The 18,274-nt window shown below is 44.0% G+C and overlaps 2 protein-coding genes across 2 annotated transcripts in view; both read left to right on the top strand.

The window, feature by feature from the left end:
- Nucleotides 1-18,274, top strand: part of LOC129736044 (relA-associated inhibitor-like) — a 410,983-nt gene that overhangs the window by 44,333 nt on the left and 348,376 nt on the right. The window lies entirely within an intron of this gene.
- Nucleotides 1-18,274, top strand: part of WNT7A (Wnt family member 7A) — a 40,627-nt gene that overhangs the window by 1,572 nt on the left and 20,781 nt on the right. Inside the window, exons 2-3 of the mRNA XM_005435112.3 lie at nucleotides 553-779; nucleotides 12,523-12,794. Of these exons, the coding sequence (XP_005435169.1) occupies nucleotides 553-779; nucleotides 12,523-12,794 (499 nt within the window). The remainder of the gene's footprint in view (nucleotides 1-552; nucleotides 780-12,522; nucleotides 12,795-18,274) is intronic.

Below are 18,274 nucleotides of genomic sequence, written 5' to 3'. Positions count from 1 at the left end.
GCTACCTGCCGCCGCCGGCAGCGCGGGCCGGGCCTCTGCCTCCCCGCACGGAAACCCCGCGGCGGCTGCTGCCGGAGGAGACCCCGGCGGGGAGCGGGGAGCGGGACGGGGGGCGGCTCTCCGCCTGGCGGTTTCCCCCCACCGCCGCTCCAGCCTGGCCCGGCCCGGGCCGCCGCGGCGCTGCCGGTCCAGGTGCGCCCGGCTGCGGGCAGAGGCGGCGCAGCCCGCGGGCAGAGCGCGTTATCCCCGTCCTCCCTCCCTCCAGCAGTTCCGCGGGAGAGGGAAAACCCTGCCGGCCCGCTGCCTGTGCGTGGCCCGGGCACGCAACGCCGCTGCCTGCGCTTTAATTTACGAATGAGGAAGTTCGTCCCGTTTTGGCAGGAGCCCACGCGCTCCTTATCTCCGCTCCGGCTGCGGAGAGAGGGAGAGGGAAGCGACGGGGGAAAGGCGGGTGTTTTCCGGGGGCACCTGCCAGCGCTGGGAGGCGGCAGGGTGCTGCGTCCGTCTCCGGGACGAGGGTCCCCCAGCCACCCCGGTGTCTTGTCGTTGCAGGGGTTTTTCCTCTGTGGTGGCCCTGGGAGCCAGCATCATCTGTAACAAGATCCCGGGTCTTGCCCCCAGGCAGCGGGCGATCTGCCAGAGCAGGCCCGACGCTATTATCGTCATCGGGGAAGGGTCCCAGATGGGCATCAACGAGTGCCAGTTCCAGTTTCGCAACGGGCGCTGGAACTGCTCAGCCCTAGGAGAGAGGACCGTCTTCGGGAAGGAGCTGAAAGTGGGTACGTTGCCTCTCCGCTCACTGGTGACCAACTCCCAGCTGCATGACACCAAAAGGAGGGGGGGGCACATGGGGTGTGTCACGGGGCACAGCTGTTGGCTCACACAGCTTGTGCCAGCCAGGGCAGGACTGTCACCTCGAGCATGTCCACCTGGATGCTATGGCTGTCATTACCAACGCGACTGACATCAGTGCTTCCTCCTAGCAGGGTACCTGTCGTGGCCCTTGCTGTGGTTCAGGAAAGCACTTCCACAGGCCTTAGCATTAGCTCCTACCACAGTGTTTCACTGCCTTGCTCTCACAAATCCTTTTGGAAAGGTTTTCCATTTGTGGGCACAGGACAGCAGCCTTATTAAGGATGCAAAAATGGTGTTTGGTTCGGGTTGAAGGTAGTGGTCAGAGACTGAATGCTGCGTGGGGTTAGAATGACACTTCTGGGGTGCAGGCACCTCAACAGTGATGCTGGCCTGATGTTTGGACTTGTTGGGACAAAGGTCAGTTGCATTATAAGACATTTCCACCACATAAAATAGTTATTCTTATCTAGTGCCCTCTCTCCCACCAGAAGGAACGGGTGTTCTGGTTTGAGATGTCAGGGCATTTATAGAAACTGTTCCAACCAACAGGCAGAAGATCCCATTTCCAGTTTCTATTTTTTTCGGTTATTACAACAGTACAAAATATACTGACATTCTGAACTAAACCAGCATTAGTAATGACAAACACAAACACCTGAGGAAACAGACAAGGTTAAAACTCTTATGCCCCTGTACCGCACAATACACAGGAGTGGAGCTTACTCAGTGTTTGTTGATTCCACAGCACTTAAAATACAAAGACTGAGGAAAAGTGTTTTCTGAATACAGCTATAGCCATTTTTAGAGCCATACTTGGAAACTAATCACTTGCAGTATGGCATTCTGCATCCAGAAGTTGAAGCTGATATCTATGGTTTCCAGCCCTGAGGTCTTTCTGCCTCCTCCCCACCTAAAACATAGACGCAAAAACCCAGAAAGCCCATCAAACAATGATTAGCGTGAGAGAAAACGTGGGTATTTCATGAGAACAGAAGAAGTGACTGAGAAGAAAAGCCAGAAGAGCCCCGAGCAGTCGTACAGCAGCTGTGCCCTGGCTTCTAGCTTGTTGGGAAACCCTCTGGACTGGACCGGCTCCAGGCACCGTTTAGTCATACGTGGGCAAACGGCAGGGTATGTCCCTAGTACCTCATTCCTTGCATTCTCATGAAACACAGAGATACAGCCTTGCCACTCTGCTTTGGAACTCTTGGAAACGCCTGGCATTAACTGAAAGTATATTTTATCACGTGTGTGCACACTGATATGTGTATTTTCCAAAACTTAGAGATACTTAAGGAAAGAACAGAAAGAGAACAAGATGACTAAATTTGAAAGTCCTATGTGAGTTACCGATCTTTCAACGCCTTTGATAATCAAACAAAGTGAGTCAAGTAGGGAATGTAAAAATGACCCTGCATGACATTGTGATACATCTGAAAATGGACCATTTACTCAGATTAGCTCATTGTTTCTATTCCTTGAGCTGAGCTGTTCCTGTCAGTGATGCATGCAAGTGTTTGCCACTTAGGTCAGTGAAGAGTCCATTTGGATGGCTGACAGGTTTGGGCTCATTTAGTCTGAGAGTAACATTTCCTTAAACAGAAAATGTGAGAAGGATTTCTTCTTCAACAAATCATAAAGCTGCAGAGTTATTGTGGTCTGTTGTACAAACATGCACTCAGTTCCTCCCCCCCTCCCAAAATTGAATTATTTAGCTAGTGGGTTATATTTAGGTCCTTTTAAAGAAAGTCAATATTAAAGGAAGTAGACTTTGATCTGTCTTTGAGGTGATAACTCTTAATACGTTCTATCTATCCATTACAAGGCTAAGATAGATAGGGCAAATTCATCGTTGGTTTCAGAACAGAGTCAAGTGTTGAACGGCATCCAAATTATAAAACTAATTTAAAGAATAACCAAAACCTTCAAATTTAAAGAGGTTATACATTTACATTTGAAAATAAGGGTCGATAAAAATCACACGGACTTGAAAGGCGTGATGGTGAATTTTACTTGCACACAAGACATGCATGGTGTCTCAAGGATAAACATACTCAGGGCCTTGAACACCATGAAACATTATAACGTAACCACGTCCACTCAGGTTGTCTCCTTGTTCTTCTACTTCTTCCTTTGCAGCATGTGTAGAAACCTAGAATATCCAACACAGCTCGCCTTTCTATGGCTACAAGGAAAAAGCATCTCTTTCCTACATTTCTCTCTCTTTCCCCAAGATCTCTGTGTTGGGGTGTGCTCTAGGTTACCATTGAGAGAAATAAAGGTTAAAAAGGGTAAAACTTATGTGCTATAAAGCCATAAATCAAATTTGGTGCCCACGGCCAGGAGGAGGTAAGTCCCGTGTGGCTTACTCAAAACAGGAAAGGGGAGAGACGTGTGACATGGTGGACCGTATATGCTATAGGGTGTATTTTAAGGTTACTGTGCACAAGAACAATTGAGGTTACCATCAAAGCAGAGACTGTACCCTTGTAGCTTTTTTAATTACCAGCAACAGCTCTAGATTCTCAGTTCTTTGCCATGCTGTGTATTACAAAATACTTTTCAAACAGCAACTAATACAATAGTACTTCTTATAGCATTCAAAGACTGAATATATCTCTTGGCCAATTACATCCTTAAAGTTATTACCTCCAAAGTACGTGGGGCACCTTTGGTTTGCCACTGGCAATAAAGTCAGTGGGCCACCCATGACCTCATCCCGCTTTCTCTGTTAGAGGCTTCGCTCTGCCTCTGGAGCGGCCCTGACGCGCACGCGCTATGATTAGGATATGACTTCAGAATGACAGTAAAGTGGCTCGCCTGGCTGCTGAGCTGCTCAACGCGTGCAGCGAGCAAAGTCTAATATCAATTTGGGAGGATGTGCTTCAGTAACTCTTATGCTAATAGGATTTGCGTGTGTTAGTCCATACAAATAAGTTCCCTTGGATACCACAGATTCTTGTGAACTATTTCCCAACCCATGATTCTGATGGCACACAAACCTAAATCTCTTCAGACCCAGGTTTCATTACTTCTACCTTTCTTGGGTAGAAGTTTTATGTTTTATGAATGTTACGGAAATGTACCCAAATGATTTCAATTCTTTTGTTGACACTGGAGGGTGATTCAGGAGGCCTGAGTTCTCCTCGTGGCTCTGCTGTTGTGTGGCTGAGGGACTGTGGTGCACGTCCTCTGTGCTTCTCTTTTCCTATTTTTAAAACGGTAACAGGGATACTAGACTTGGTGAAACACTTCAAAGTCAGTGGAAGGAAGGCACTGAACAAAATTTTCCTATTCTAAGCATGTGTTTATCTGTATTTTAACAAATTCACATATAAACCATCTTCTAGTGATAATTTAGTTTCTAGTTAGCAACGATTTAAATTCATCCATGCTTCATACGGTGTATTTGTGAGCACAGACTGGAGTTTCCAGCTCCTTATAGCATGCTTCCTATCATTGCACAGCATATACTCTCCATTTCTTGTGTCATTTTATCTAGTTTGTCCTTCAAAAGAGAGTCTTCCCTACTGACATACTGTGGATACCTTATGGTGACAGCTGGTGACAATAGTGCCAATAACATGAAGAGAAATACAGTAAAAGTGACAGCAGTTTACTCCAGCTGAGAACTTGGTCCAGTTACAACAGGAAATGATAAAGTTGCAATCAAGATGAACACAAGTTTGGTTTTTTTTCTAGACAATTCTATAGACACCTCATTAATAATGTAAAGTCACAAAGAGAATTTTTAAAATAACCATGGAGATGATGCAACACTGCAATTACGGACACTTTTAAAACCAAACATTTTTTACAGTGGTCAGCAGTTCTGTTCCTGCAGATGGTCACAATCAAAACCAAGGTTTTAAAGCAGGATAGGCCAAAAAACTCCTGCCCACCTCTCTTCGGGTGAAGTGTGGTTCAAGCATAAACTTCTGAGCAATCAGAGATGCCTTTGATAGAATCTGAAAATCACATCTGGGCTCTGATGGATCACAGAAAGAGCACGTCCTATGGGAAGGCTTTTCTTCAGGTGCCTTTAGTAGCCCATTCTACAGTGTGTAACCTTGTGAAGAGGTAGTCAACAGTAACTTTGCTGTTTGTGGCAATCACAAGCCAAGGAGTAACTACCTCAAATCATTGCCTTAGGATATGCATATATTTCACGGTATCTAGAGGACAGCACTGTATTGGCATCACAGGGCAAAAATTAAACCACTATGTCCTTCTGTTGTAACTGAGCAGCACTGCCACTATTAGATGATCCTTCCCAATTAAAAATAATACAAACTGTTTGACTGAATCTCTACAAAGTGGCACAGCAAAGTGGAAACTCGTTCCAGTGTAGATCTATGAAAAGAAAGGCACTACAACCGTGCAGAAACTGTCATGGATCATGCAGGGGAGAGGATGGAGGAAATCAGCTGAGAGCTATGCGTGGTCTCCGAAGAGCATTGCAGCAAAACTGGTTTCAGCCAAGTTTTCATCCTGGTCTTACTAAAATGCATCAATTCTTCGGTTTCTTTTACATTGAAAAATGCATTGATACCTTAATCCATCTGACATTACTCATGTGAATAAGGGAAGCTGAAATCAAACCAGGAATCCACATGGACAAACTGGTCTCACAGCGGTTGAGCATAGCAGGCCAGCTCGGCACCTATGTACATTGTGTGCAACGCCTTTGACTCAGGGATCATTACAGATGTACCCAGATGTACACCTTAAAGCAGGAGAGGCTGGTAGCTTTCCTTGATACAGTACACTATTAGCTGTACACTGCACACTGGACTGAATTTAGCAGGGATTTATTTTCCATCTATTACAATAAACTTTTTGCCTGTGGCTTCAACAATGTAAAGGAAGAGGGGACATTCCCTCTCTTGCCTATTGAGACAAATGACAGCTATCCTACAAACCAAACTCTTAACTAGGTTTTTCAGTAGCTATCAGGAACTCTCTCTTTTGCTGGTATGCAAAAGAGAATTAGATCTAGCTCATCCTCCTCTCTGGTCTGGTAGAGTTAAAAGAAAAATAGAGTAAAATGTCATTCTGTCACTGGGTTAAAGACAAACGCTTTTGAAAGCAACCCAGTACAGGCGTGTTCAAGAAAGGATTTAATCTCCAGTCATTTCCTGGAGCTTTTTGATTTCAAATACTGGTGTAGTCTCTTGTGTTAGGTTTTTTAAAGTCTGATTCTTTGAATTAAGAAATAACAGACAGAGTAAACAGCCACTGGTAGGTCATCCTGAATATGCTTGCTGTTTTTATATTGCATGGAAGATTACCTGCACAAGTCTATGGGAAACTAGCTTCTAAGTGCTACTGCACTATTCAGCGTGATCAATATTTAGAAGAAAGATTGAGAAATACTCTGTTTTTTGAATTAATGGTGTTATGAAACCCCTGAGATATAGAGAAAAGAAATATTGTAATTAACAGAAGGCTGGCTATCTACTTGAGCAAGGTCAGAAGCTGCGTTTCTGTGCTAAGTTTCCAGCCCTTACAACCAGTTTTTAATGTCACTATCTTGCATGAGAACATTTACTTGCAGGCAAAATGGAGACCAGGCTGAAATATGGCCTGAACATCCAAAACCCAACATGCTGCTTTATGCCAAAAAGTCAATCTTTCTCAGCAGGGACTGTCACAGTAGAGAGAAAACATTGCCCCAAGGTCACTGCGGTTGGAATTCCCATCAGAAGGTTTTCATACCTGCCTTCAGATGTGTCTTGTGAGTACATGTTTCGGTGAAACAAAAAGATTACATTTCATTAGAAAGGTAGAAGAGCTATCTCCCATCGCAGGGTCAGTACGTGGTGCTTCCTACAGTAAGGCGGTGGAGTGGAGGGATCAGAGCTGTCTGGAAAGGGGAAGCTGCTGTTTGGACTCCAAAATACTGGCTGTGATTTTTGTAATGCACGTCTTGACCAGTAACTTCGTAAGTTTAAGGAAAGTAGTCTCAAAAATAATCACTATACCTGGAGTGTTTTTTCTCCAAGAATGTCATGTGTTGATGAAACAAATTTTAGCTGGTGAAAGTGGGTAGTGACTAAACTCCCCCAAAGTCTCAAATGCCTCTCAGAGCAACTCACTTTATTTCTGCTACTAATCTTTGCAAAGAACATGCTGCCAATTTATAGGGAACTGGCATTCTCATTTCAAGTCAGAACAATATTTTAAGGCACCAAACCCTTCAAAACTTTGAACCATTACAGAAGGGGGAAGAAAAGGGGGTGGGGGGGGGAAGGCTTAACAATTTTTATTAATCACACATGCTAGGTTAAAGAAAGATAAAAATAAAAAGCCTGCCAAAGTAGACATAGTCTACCAAGGAAGGAGGAGGCACACCCCAAAGTAGGCAGAGGATGAGTCCTGTTCTTCATTTTTCCTAGCTATGAATTATGACCTCTATAGAGAGATGTGAAGTAATGTTAGCTGTGGCACATAATTGGCAAGGTACGTTGTATTTTCCATCTTTATATTTTCACAATCATATTTCAGCTCATGTCACTGCAGATAACTCCCTTGCTGACCCTTTGGCTTTAAATAGCAGAAAATACATCCCATGTTTTCCAGTGAGATAAATAGAAATTTATCTTTTTTTATTTCACAGCTCAGTTTATGAGGGGGACTGATAGGGTGGGCCAAGCTGTTTAGAATCACACTTAGATCCTGAGAGTTACTCAACTACTGAGCACCTACCTGCAAGTAAATCCTTTCTGTATCATGCAGGCTTAGGTCCCATTTCCCTTGCAATATTAAGGTATTGGATTACTTTTTAAAACTAAGTTCTCATTCTTAATCAGCGTGAATGAAGATTTTCACAAGCGGTTCAAATTTTTAGGATTAAACTTAAAAAAATTAAGTTAGCTAAATTAAAACCAGAATGCAGACCACTCTTTGCAGCTGATACACAGGCAGGCCACTTGCTGATCAGCCAAAGCCTAGTCTCACAAACGTTTATATAGAAAAGCAAAGATACACGTGCAAGCATTTGCAGGATTAACACTCCAAGGTATGCATGAGTTGTGTAGAGTTAGGCTCAGTGTTAGGAGAGCCACCTGTGCTTGTAATATTTATGTTTGCGCTTACCTGTGATAATCTTAGTGCTTCCTTTTATGACATCTGACACTCTGTGATGGTGATTGACTGTGCAGAGCTGAGAGACAAAGTTAAAGACAACTTGGGATTGTCATGTATTGCCCAGTGAATGGTCTAAAGACAGGACTCCAGTGCTTTGGAGGACAATTTTTATCAAGAGCGGAGCTGCAGAAACATTGGAAGCTGTGGATCCAAGCTGTCTGCCATCAAAGCAAATGGAGCTGCAACACACCGCGTACCTGATAGAAGTCCAGAAAAAGATAGAAAGAGCAGTGAGATATGTATGTCCGACATACGAAGAAAATTCACACAGCGCTGAAGCACTTGTTTAGACTGAGGACAGCCCCAGGTCTGGATGGGGGGAGCGGCGCCAAGCAGACACCAGTGCCCACACCCCATCGCCGGGCTGGGTGCTGGTGGGTGGCACTGCTGGGGTCAGGCACCTGGGGGGTCTCCCCCCTCCCCACCAGCCCCAGCGCATCTGCACTGAGTTTGAACACCACTTAGGCTATTACAGCGGTTATACCTGGACATGCTGCCGTGGTTAGAAACCCCTGTCAGATCTCTGGCCTTGTAAATGACCAGAGCAACCTCTGAGAGACTGCTGGCTCCTTTTCTGACCCTGCTAAGGCTTGGAGTTGGGCTCTGGCCTGGGTTTAACCTTTGCTTATTCGAGATAATGAGAAGAACATGTCATTTGGGAGCTGAAAGGATGGCTTACCATTTTGGTACACAGATAGCTAACTTTCCACCTTTCTCCACAGCCCCTGTTGGCCTCAGGCACTCCTTTTGCCAGCCAACTCATTGCAAGTGGGTTTGTGCGCACCCTTGCAAGTCCCTGGCTGGAAAAGCCTGCATTAAAACCTCTTAAGTTGACCTGCATCTGGGATCACAATTTGCACCAATCCTCCACAAAGATCAACTGATCTGTTCATTATATGCATTTTTAAATTAAATTCTAATTTTTTTCCAAATACATACGTATATATATCTATATCTAAAATCATAGATTTAACTCCAGTTTCAGTTTAAGGATGGATTTAGTGGGGAATTGACTGCAAGAAGATTTAATTCCTGGGTCTCCACCCAATGCTTCTAGTGAATGGGTCAAAAAATTCTTCAAGAGCCAGTTTGAATAGCTCTTGCCAATTGAGTACATTTTATTTAAATTCTCTCCAAAGCTCTCTTCTCATCTCACTGCTGAAAACACACCAGTTTACTCTTCCAGCCACCGTCTGATCTTTCTAGCCATCTAGAGAAGATCAAGACTGCAGATTAGACTTTTCCTCATCCTCTCAGTTATACAGAATAGTGGAACCCTTGACATTACCATCAGCTTATTAACTATTTTTGCTAGGAAAGAAGTGTTTTGCTTTTTCTGGTCGTTAGCCAAAGTGGGCTCTGTGTCTCACATGGTGTGATGCATTGCTGCCAGTTCTGTTCTTTCCTTAGCCTGTATTTTTACCGTATCTTCTGCGTTGCTAGCTTTCTTTGTCCCTCTGAACCGGTGGTGCTGTTCCCACCTATCAAGTATTTTCTGACATACAGTCACCATCACCTTAAAGTAAATATGAGAGAGACCCAGTATTGTGTTGATATCAAAGCCTGAACTTTTTCTAACACTAAGATCTTGAACTTTTCACTACTAAATTTCCAGAGGGAAAGTAAGGCGCAGGTCTAAGTTGGCTGTCTGATACACATAAAAAGTATAGGCTGAAAAGTAAACAAGAAAGAAAATAAAGGACGACTCAATTATTCTCCCACATTTCTGGCTTCCAAAAATCATATCAGGTCATTTCCCAAATTGTTCATCTTTGGGAATCCAGAAGTGATGAGGCTGCACCTTTCAACCTACCCATATTTTGAGATCAGACTGAGTGTGGAGCCGTGTTTCCCTTGTCAGCCTACTTTAGAGCCTCAGCAGAAGCTCAGAGGAAAGTGCCACCTGCAAGAAGCTGCTGTTTGAGTGTACCTTGTTGCAGCAGTGTTTCCCTCTGAGATCCTCCAGGGATTTCTGCTGAAACCAGGAGTACAGCAGTAGTATTCATTATTTAAAAGTGGCAGGAAAATGCATGTTCTCATATTAACTCTTTTGGTTACAAAAACCTTGTTACGCTGTTTTGGTATCCAAAGCACTGTCACAGAGGAGGCTGAAAGGGAACTAAGCCTACCCCACCCTGCATGCTGACGTTTCTATGAGCCAGACAAGGGCAATGAAGTTTGAAAAAGTGAATCATTTATGGAGAACAGGGATAGTTTGATGGAGATGTGACAAGCCTGTGCCACCTTATCGATAGCGCACAAGTGCCAAGGTACTTCCCACCTGAGTCAATTCCTCCAGACACTTGCTTTGTTTACCTTGTAATCTCATAGCTTTTAGTTTTAAAAAGCTGCTAAAGTTCTGCTCCCCTCACCCATCCCCCCCCCCCCCCCCAAAAAGGACAAAATAACTTAATTTGTGTAATATATTTCATGATCAAGCTTGACATTGGATTTTGATTCTGCTTGTGCTACCCTCTAGGAAGCTAAAGAGCTGCTTAGTCTTTATAGTGTTGAGAGTGTCAGATTAAAATGATCTTCCAGTGTTACGTATTTTAGATCTTGAAAACAACTTGGTCTAGATCAGAAATCATCCAACCAAAGGAAAAACAGAACCATATGCAAATTTCAACTCTTTTTTTTTTTTTTATGCTGTCCCATTTGCTGCATCATGAAACAGAAATCTGGTGTAGTGCTTTCCTTCCCTCCGAGTAGAGAAACTGAGACTTCTTATTGTACTTGCCCGTGTTCATGAGTGGATTTTTCATAGTGTTGTACTTGAAATAATGAGGTTGTTGTTGAGTATAAACTGGAGGAGGAACTAGAAAGGACTGCTGGTCCTGGCAGATTCATTCTGCAGTGGGACCACACTTCCACCTGCCTCCTCTGGTCTCCCCACACAGCTGCACAGAGGCACTAAGCACAGCTCCAAACACACTGGGATTTCTATCCCACATCCAGATTTCATTAAAAGCCACTAGTTCTAGAAAGCCTCATCTGCAAAGTCCACAGTCACAGCAATTCAACATTTTATGATTTTTTTTTAATAAGGGGAAGCAAGAAATCTTTTGAGGAAGTCTGATACTCAACTACAAGTTCCTTAATAAAATACAGTCCATAGCAATATCAATGGGAATATTGCCTATGCTAATAAAAGGGCACGAAGTCGCCTATTAACAGATTTTGATTATGTCATCTTGTTTTCCATTTTACTTCCTTGCCATAAGGAAGCGAATATTTTTCATTAAAAGAAGCATTTAGTGACAAGTACAGAAATCTAGATCATATATGTGAAAGGGATGTAGCCAAGAATGAAGTGCTTGTAAGATTTCTTTCCCAAGTGATTATTTCTTTGTGAAATCCAATAAACAGCAGAAATGTGCTTGTTTCATGTGTAGTAAACTATTGCCAGCAGCTGAGGTCTGCCAGAACTCAACTGGCGGGTGTTTGGAGAAGGGAAGCTGATCTTCCCATCTGCCCTCTCCTAATTAAGAGCCTGATTCCGATCCTATTGATGCAAGGGTACATTTTGCCATTGGAGAAATGAGAGTAGGGGCAAGTTCTTAGTTTGGGAGATTCAAGAACGTTTAAAGGGCTGTTTGATATACATGGGCAACCTCTGCAACCTCCTTACATTTTGAAGAGGTCCCCTCTGAGCAGAACTGGTTCCAAAAGTCTTCATAGATCCCATGGGATCCACACATGGGAAATCCACACACCAGAATGTAAGAAAGCTTCAAGAAGATAAATAAAATCATAAAGTGAGAACCCCCCCAAAACAAACAGAAGCCTGTCATTATAGCCATATTGCACAATTAACCCCTTCCTCACAGCCCTCTGGTGAGGCTGTTACTTTGCCTTGCTTTTGTCATGGTACCTACAATGGGTCAGGATTTTTTTCCATCCTGTGAGAAATTTTGAAATTAAACCCAAAACTTTTTTCATTGAGTCTGCACAAATGTCAGTGTTGAAAACCTTGTGATGCCTTCTGTGTGGAAAAAAAAAAGTTCCAGTTTGTTTACAGTTTTTTCAGAACAAGATTTCTAACAGAGGTTGTTTTCCTGTAAAAATACCTTCTAGTGTAGAATTAAATTTCTAAATAAAATTCCATTTCTGAGCTGACTTTTTAAAAAGCTGGATATGGTTGTTTTAGCAGTTTCACCCCCAATTCCACCTATTTTCTTTTTCTTTCTTTCTTTTTGAGCTGCACTCCAGCAGTGCCACCCCACCATTTTGCTATAAAAAGTTTAGTTTGACTACTTGTAATACTGTCTAGAAATATATACGTAAAGTTGCCTAAATAATACTTTATCTCCTACTACCTCATGGAGAGCTATCATTTTAGAGAGTGAGCATCCACAGAAATCAATACTTGGAAAAGTAGAGACCTGCTTATGCCTGCAGATTTACAGCACTTCTAATAATAGCCTTCTGATGTTTGCACCGCAGGAACTTGCTTATCTTTTTCTAACTAATGTCACCATGTTGCATCATGTATTTACGGCACCGCTTTAATTTCAGGGAGCAGAGAGGCAGCATTCACGTACGCCATCATTGCTGCTGGAGTAGCACACGCCATCACGGCTGCCTGTACCCAAGGCAACCTGAGTGACTGTGGTTGTGACAAAGAAAAACAAGGACAGTACCATAAAGAGGAAGGATGGAAATGGGGAGGCTGCTCTGCTGACATCAGATATGGAATAGGATTTGCCAAAGTGTTTGTGGATGCCCGGGAGATTAAGCAAAATGCAAGGACACTCATGAACCTGCACAACAACGAGGCCGGGCGGAAGGTAAGTCCCTCTGCTCTCCTCAGGTGCAGCCACCCCCAGCCTAGGACCAGAGGTGGGGTCAGATCACGAACAGCACGTGAGAACTACAGCGCGCGTGAACGCTAACCTCATTTTACAGTAGACAAGTAGGCACCTCTGTGAGTTATACTAGCTTGTTGGAGCATCTGTCTGTCAAGTATTTGTCTAAATGTTACTCTTTACAGCTGCAAAAAGAAAAAAAGCAAACAAACCATTTTATCTGGAAAGTCAAATGATACTTGTGATAAAAAGCTTGCCTGCTACTGTGTGGGTGAATGGGATTCTCATCAGGTTCAGACATGAACTTTCACTCATTTGAAAAGGGATCGTTTGCAACCCAACTGATTAAGCCTTGCTCTTTGTGCGAGGACTGCATCTGCAAGGAGAGAAATACTTTAGCAAAAAGACCACAGGCTGTTTCACTGTTACACCATTTTATGGATTTGGTTAATCATTTTGCACAGCAAGATTCCCGCCCCCTTCCCATTCTTTGGGACTGGGTAGCTGAAAGCAGCTACTGCAGAACCAGTGCTTGGGAAGACAGGAATCCAGCAGCATTCCACACACACACTTCCTGGAGTTCCTGGACACTGCATGCCCCGAATTTGCTGCCTTTGCTGTTTGCTGGGCGCAGCCAGTTTTCTGATTGTCAATGGCAGCCGTTCCAGATGCAAGGCCCAGTCTGATCTTGCTCCTCAGATCTTTGTGGTCAGCGTTCTCCAGCACACCTCAGGGCAGCCTCGGTGGTGGAGGGCTCTGATATATACCAGCTAGTAATAGCCAGGGGATGTCTGTGTGCTCCCACACGGCCATGTGCAGGTACAGTCTGGAGCTGCTTTCCCCACGGGAGTTACCATTTTGCGAATCACATCTTACAGAATGAAGGTAAATCCTCTTGCTTTCTTAGCTCTCTATTTTACCTTCTCCACTATTTGCACTCCTGTGCATTAGTACCTGATTTTTGCTGTGTCTTAGTGTGACTTAGAAACAAATGGGAGAAGGAGGTTAGGAACAACAGCTAATTCGTGGGTACTATTTTTGTTGTGGTAATTACCTGTAGGCTCTGCAACATCTCTACTTATGCTGGGGCCAAGCAAATTGTATTGAAGAAAAGCCATTTCCATCCTGAACAAAAGCCTGGCCTTTTATTTAATGCTAATGTAGTAGTTTTAGAGGTGACATTATGTTTTTTTCCTCTGTCTAGTATCCCTAGTGCCTGTGTCTGGCTCTCTAGTGAAAATATGTCACTTCAAAACCCTAGCAAAATTAGCACTGAATTCTGAGAACAGCTCAAGGACGATCCATTAATATTTGCTAAAGAAGGGATCCGAGACCTTTATTTCTTGGCTTCTGGCAGCGTGAAGGCACACACTGAGAAACCTGGTAAAACACCAAGGCCCACAGTCTGCTCTGCTATACAAGCACAAATCCACTGAGATAAAAAATAGCAGAGGAGTTTCACCTTTGGGGGAAAGCTACTTCCTTGAAAGATCTGCTTTTATTTGATAGGTTCTGGCAGTAAAAGATTCCCAAGAAATGACACACCAGCCTACAGAGAACTGCAAACATAGATGGAACTGGCTGTTGCCTAGAATTTTTTTTCCAACGCAAAGCTCAAAGACATAGGCAAAAACATCAGGTGGCATTTTCTGTCTCCATTATCACCCAGGTATGGACGTAGAGTAGAGGAGGAGGGCTGCTGGTCCTCGAGCTGGCCTGTGGGAAGGCAAGGCATTCAGCAGCTTCCCCCTGAGGACACGAGCTCCTTGCGTTTCTCACCTATATGTGCACAATTTGCTGTCTAAAAGATTATGTCTGGAAGATTCAGCTCTACACATTGTTATCTGGGAGAACAGTGGTGTGTGCTATCTCTGGCGATCTGCCATTTCTCCAGCAGGCTCAGGAACTGTTCTGATCGAGAGATATTTCTACGCTTCTTCCTGCATCCCTTACAGAGCAAAATTACTGATCTTTGTTCGAACAAATCTCTGTTTGAAATCTGCAGGGAAGGAAAGAGTAACATGACTGAGAAGAGGCATGTTGCTCCACCATCCTGTACAGAGTGAATAAACGATGTTTTTGCTAGAGAGATTCCTTTCAGGCTTTGCTCTTATGTGAAAGATCACAGTATTTAAAGACAATTGGCAGAGGGAGGCCATTAGAGGTGTTTGGCAAGCTAGGTCTCTCACAACCTAACCCTTTCACAACAAAGACGGTCTTGTTTTGAGGTGGTACTCTCCCTTTTGGAGCAATATGGATCTTATCAGCCTCCACACAATCTATTCTTGGTGGCTTTCCTCTGGGCTACACATTCTTGTCTAGTTTTACTTGCCCATGGCTAGGTTTGTGATTATACTTATGCACTAGGAGACAGACTGGCACCTACTGGGCTTCCAAAAATAAACTAGATGTTCAATTCTTATTGATTTGTTATCTCCACCTGTAGGCATCACTGCTCTCTTCAAAAGTTGGTCCCCTCTTCTTCTTTGGTCTTGCAATGTGAAGCTGCACTGTGTGCTGTGCCTGCTCCCCGGGCACTCAGGAATGATCTGTGCAAAGGTCCTTCTTTAGGATGATACCAGCTGCAGGTGATCCAGGATGCACTCTAATAAATCACACATATATTATTCTCTAGTTGTCTTCTCAAGAATCACTGGTAAATCAATCTGTTCCACCTTGGTGAGCAGGAGATGACAGATTTCTCACTGCAGCATATGCCTGCTGGGCATAGCCAGGAAACTGAGCATAGGTAGGACTGCACGGTGCAAACCAACAGAGAACCCCCAGGAAAAGTCTGATCCAGACTTTTTGGAGATCTCGTTCAAGATTTTCCACCTTCTCATAGTCTTGTTTTACCTAGGCAGATGTCTCTCTGCCTCCTGTGGTGCCAACAGCAGTCTCCCTAAACCTTCCGAATACATGACGTTGTCAGAGAATGATTATCTGTCAGCACTTTCTAGAAGTAAATGAAAATGGACTGTGTCAAATGTGGAGGATTTTAGAGGTCATAGGTAGAGAACATCCATGTTCCTTTTCCTCAACAGCCTTGGTAGTGCAATGCTTGAAAAATCCTTGTGTGCATGCCCAGGGTGCAGGCAGAAGCACCCCCACCCGAAGCGGCCTGTGTGAAGTGCCTCCGCGTCCTGCTGCTCCCACACTGCAGACTAACCAGGGATGGCAGCGGTTCCTGCGGAACAAGCACCCCTGATGCCTTCACAGCTGAGGCGGAACAAGAAACAGTTTTCCCTGGTGTTAAAGGACAGGGCTCTTAACGCTGTTTCTCTCCCCGTCTTGGTGACGAACCAGCAGGACTCAGCTTTGTAGCACAGCTTCCAAGTTCCCAGGCTACTTGGAAGGGAAAGGGGCAGAGTTCAAAACAGGGGTCACACCCACCCTGCAAAACTGGCCCCAAGCAGCCCGAGAAGCCTCACATCGTTCGTCAAACCTACTGGAGAGCAGCTATTTCTGACCTCCAGAAACAGAGTTTAGGGTGTCTTTCCTCTTCAAATTAGTATTTCCTGAAATGCTGATTCACTGCAGGAAGAAGCAAGCAGTACAGGGAGAACAGGAGGAGAATTCGTAACAGCTGGGCCAGAAAAGAAAGATAAAGCTTGAATTAATTTAAGGTATAATTCTGATTTGCCCTGCAAACTTCCATGTGATAGGTTATAATATCAAGACTGAATTGTCTGTTAGCAAATTTGTCTTCTCAAGTACAAAGTTAATTAAATTACTGTAAGTAACACAATAACGTATGCCTGAGAGATATTTATGCTCCAGGAAATAAAAATGTTATTCTCCAAGTTATCCTGCTAAAAAGTAGCAAAGTAGGTGCTGAAAGGTTCTGCATATTTTGGCTGTAAACTTTTAATTTTGACAGTATGGCAAGGTACATGACCAGATTGCTCTCTCCTCTCTTTCTCTCTGTGACATTGAAATTCCACGAATGGCATCTTGCATCAGCATTACATCATATTAAGTATAATGCAATATTATGAGTCATTGTTATAAATCACGGGCACAGGCTGCATTAGAAGGCTTTTGCAATTCAAGAGCACATCAAGGTGGATTTTTATTCAGCCTTTCTCTTTGGCGACATACCCAGGTGCACTAACTTTAGGTAACTAATCGGTAGCATTTCAGTTTTCCCTTTCAGCTCTAAGGCTCATAGGAGAAGTGCAGTACATGCCTGACAGAGGTGCTGCAAATATCAAGCAAAGCTGTGAGAAACCAGAAGGTGTTTCTGAAGTGAATCACGCAATGATCATAATAGACTGAAGTGTTTAGTATTTTATCCTTTAGGGAAAGTTGTAATAACGTTGAAGTGAAACACCAGCATTTGGAAAGCATGGGGTTCGGGAGTTCTCGCAAGCTATTCTGTAAAGCCTACACTTATGACACTCACTCCCTTTACTTGCTAGCATCTCTGACCTCAGGAGATTGCTGCCATATAACTTTCCTGAACTTCTTCCAGTTCTCGTATAGTGTGCAATCACTACGGCACTGCAAGAATTTAACTATTCTCTAGAGGAGACAGTTATTTCTACTTCATGCAAGATACCTTTTACTTTAACTAGCCTATTAGCCTGACTACAAGAAGCAGCACAGAACACAAGCTCTTGCAGATGAACCACTTGTAAGGTTGTAAGCATCTAGCACGTTGTTAGAAAGAGACAGAGCAATAAAAGAGGCGGCCAAAAAATTTAAAATTTATAATTCTGCTGAATATAGGTGTGAAATTCTGGAGCTTTAGTAGATTTGCTTGAACTAAGTCTTAAGGCACGTGAAAACATGGCACTATTCCTCCTTGCACTCGCAGCTGAGTTAGCTGCCTGCCATGGGCAGGGAGTGCAGCTTGTGGGCTTGCAGCCCTGCCGGGGTGGCCCTGCCCTGGGAAACCCACAGCCTTCTAGTGGGACCCCAGCAGTCCAGTGGCTCCTGGCAGGAGCTCCGTTTCCAGAAGACCATCAGGCATGCGTACTGCCTGGCAAGCGTAGTGCTAGCAGGGTACAGTCGGTGTGCAAGGAGGACACGGGGCCCATAGTGAACCCAAAAGATTCCTTCCCACATAGATGTACCAGTTGTAACCTGGCCCTACCCAACCTCTGCACACAGTGCAACTAGCTAACAGTAACCAAAAACATGTACTTCTGTGTTCGGCTATCTCTCAGCTCCATCAGAAAGAATATCTCTAATGGCACACGTACACCAGAATAAAGCTTGCCTGTGTCTGGGGCTGCTGAAAATTACCATAGACTCCAGAGAGTCTAGGAGACCAGCTTCGAGCAGAACAGAACTGGGTGAGGCTGCCCTGATACTCCTGGCACTAGCAAGCAAGTGATATTATAGTATCAGCAGCACAGCCACGTTTCTTGGAGTTCAGAACGTAACAGTGCCCTTGCAATTGCACTTAACATTTTCCAACAGTTTTTCACTTTTTTTTTTTTTTTTTTTGGCATGAG

The sequence above is a fragment of the Falco cherrug genome, chromosome 4 (genome assembly GCF_023634085.1).
Source record: "Falco cherrug isolate bFalChe1 chromosome 4, bFalChe1.pri, whole genome shotgun sequence".
NCBI lineage: Eukaryota > Metazoa > Chordata > Aves > Falconiformes > Falconidae > Falco > Falco cherrug.
This window is presented reverse-complemented; position numbering and strand designations above follow the sequence as displayed.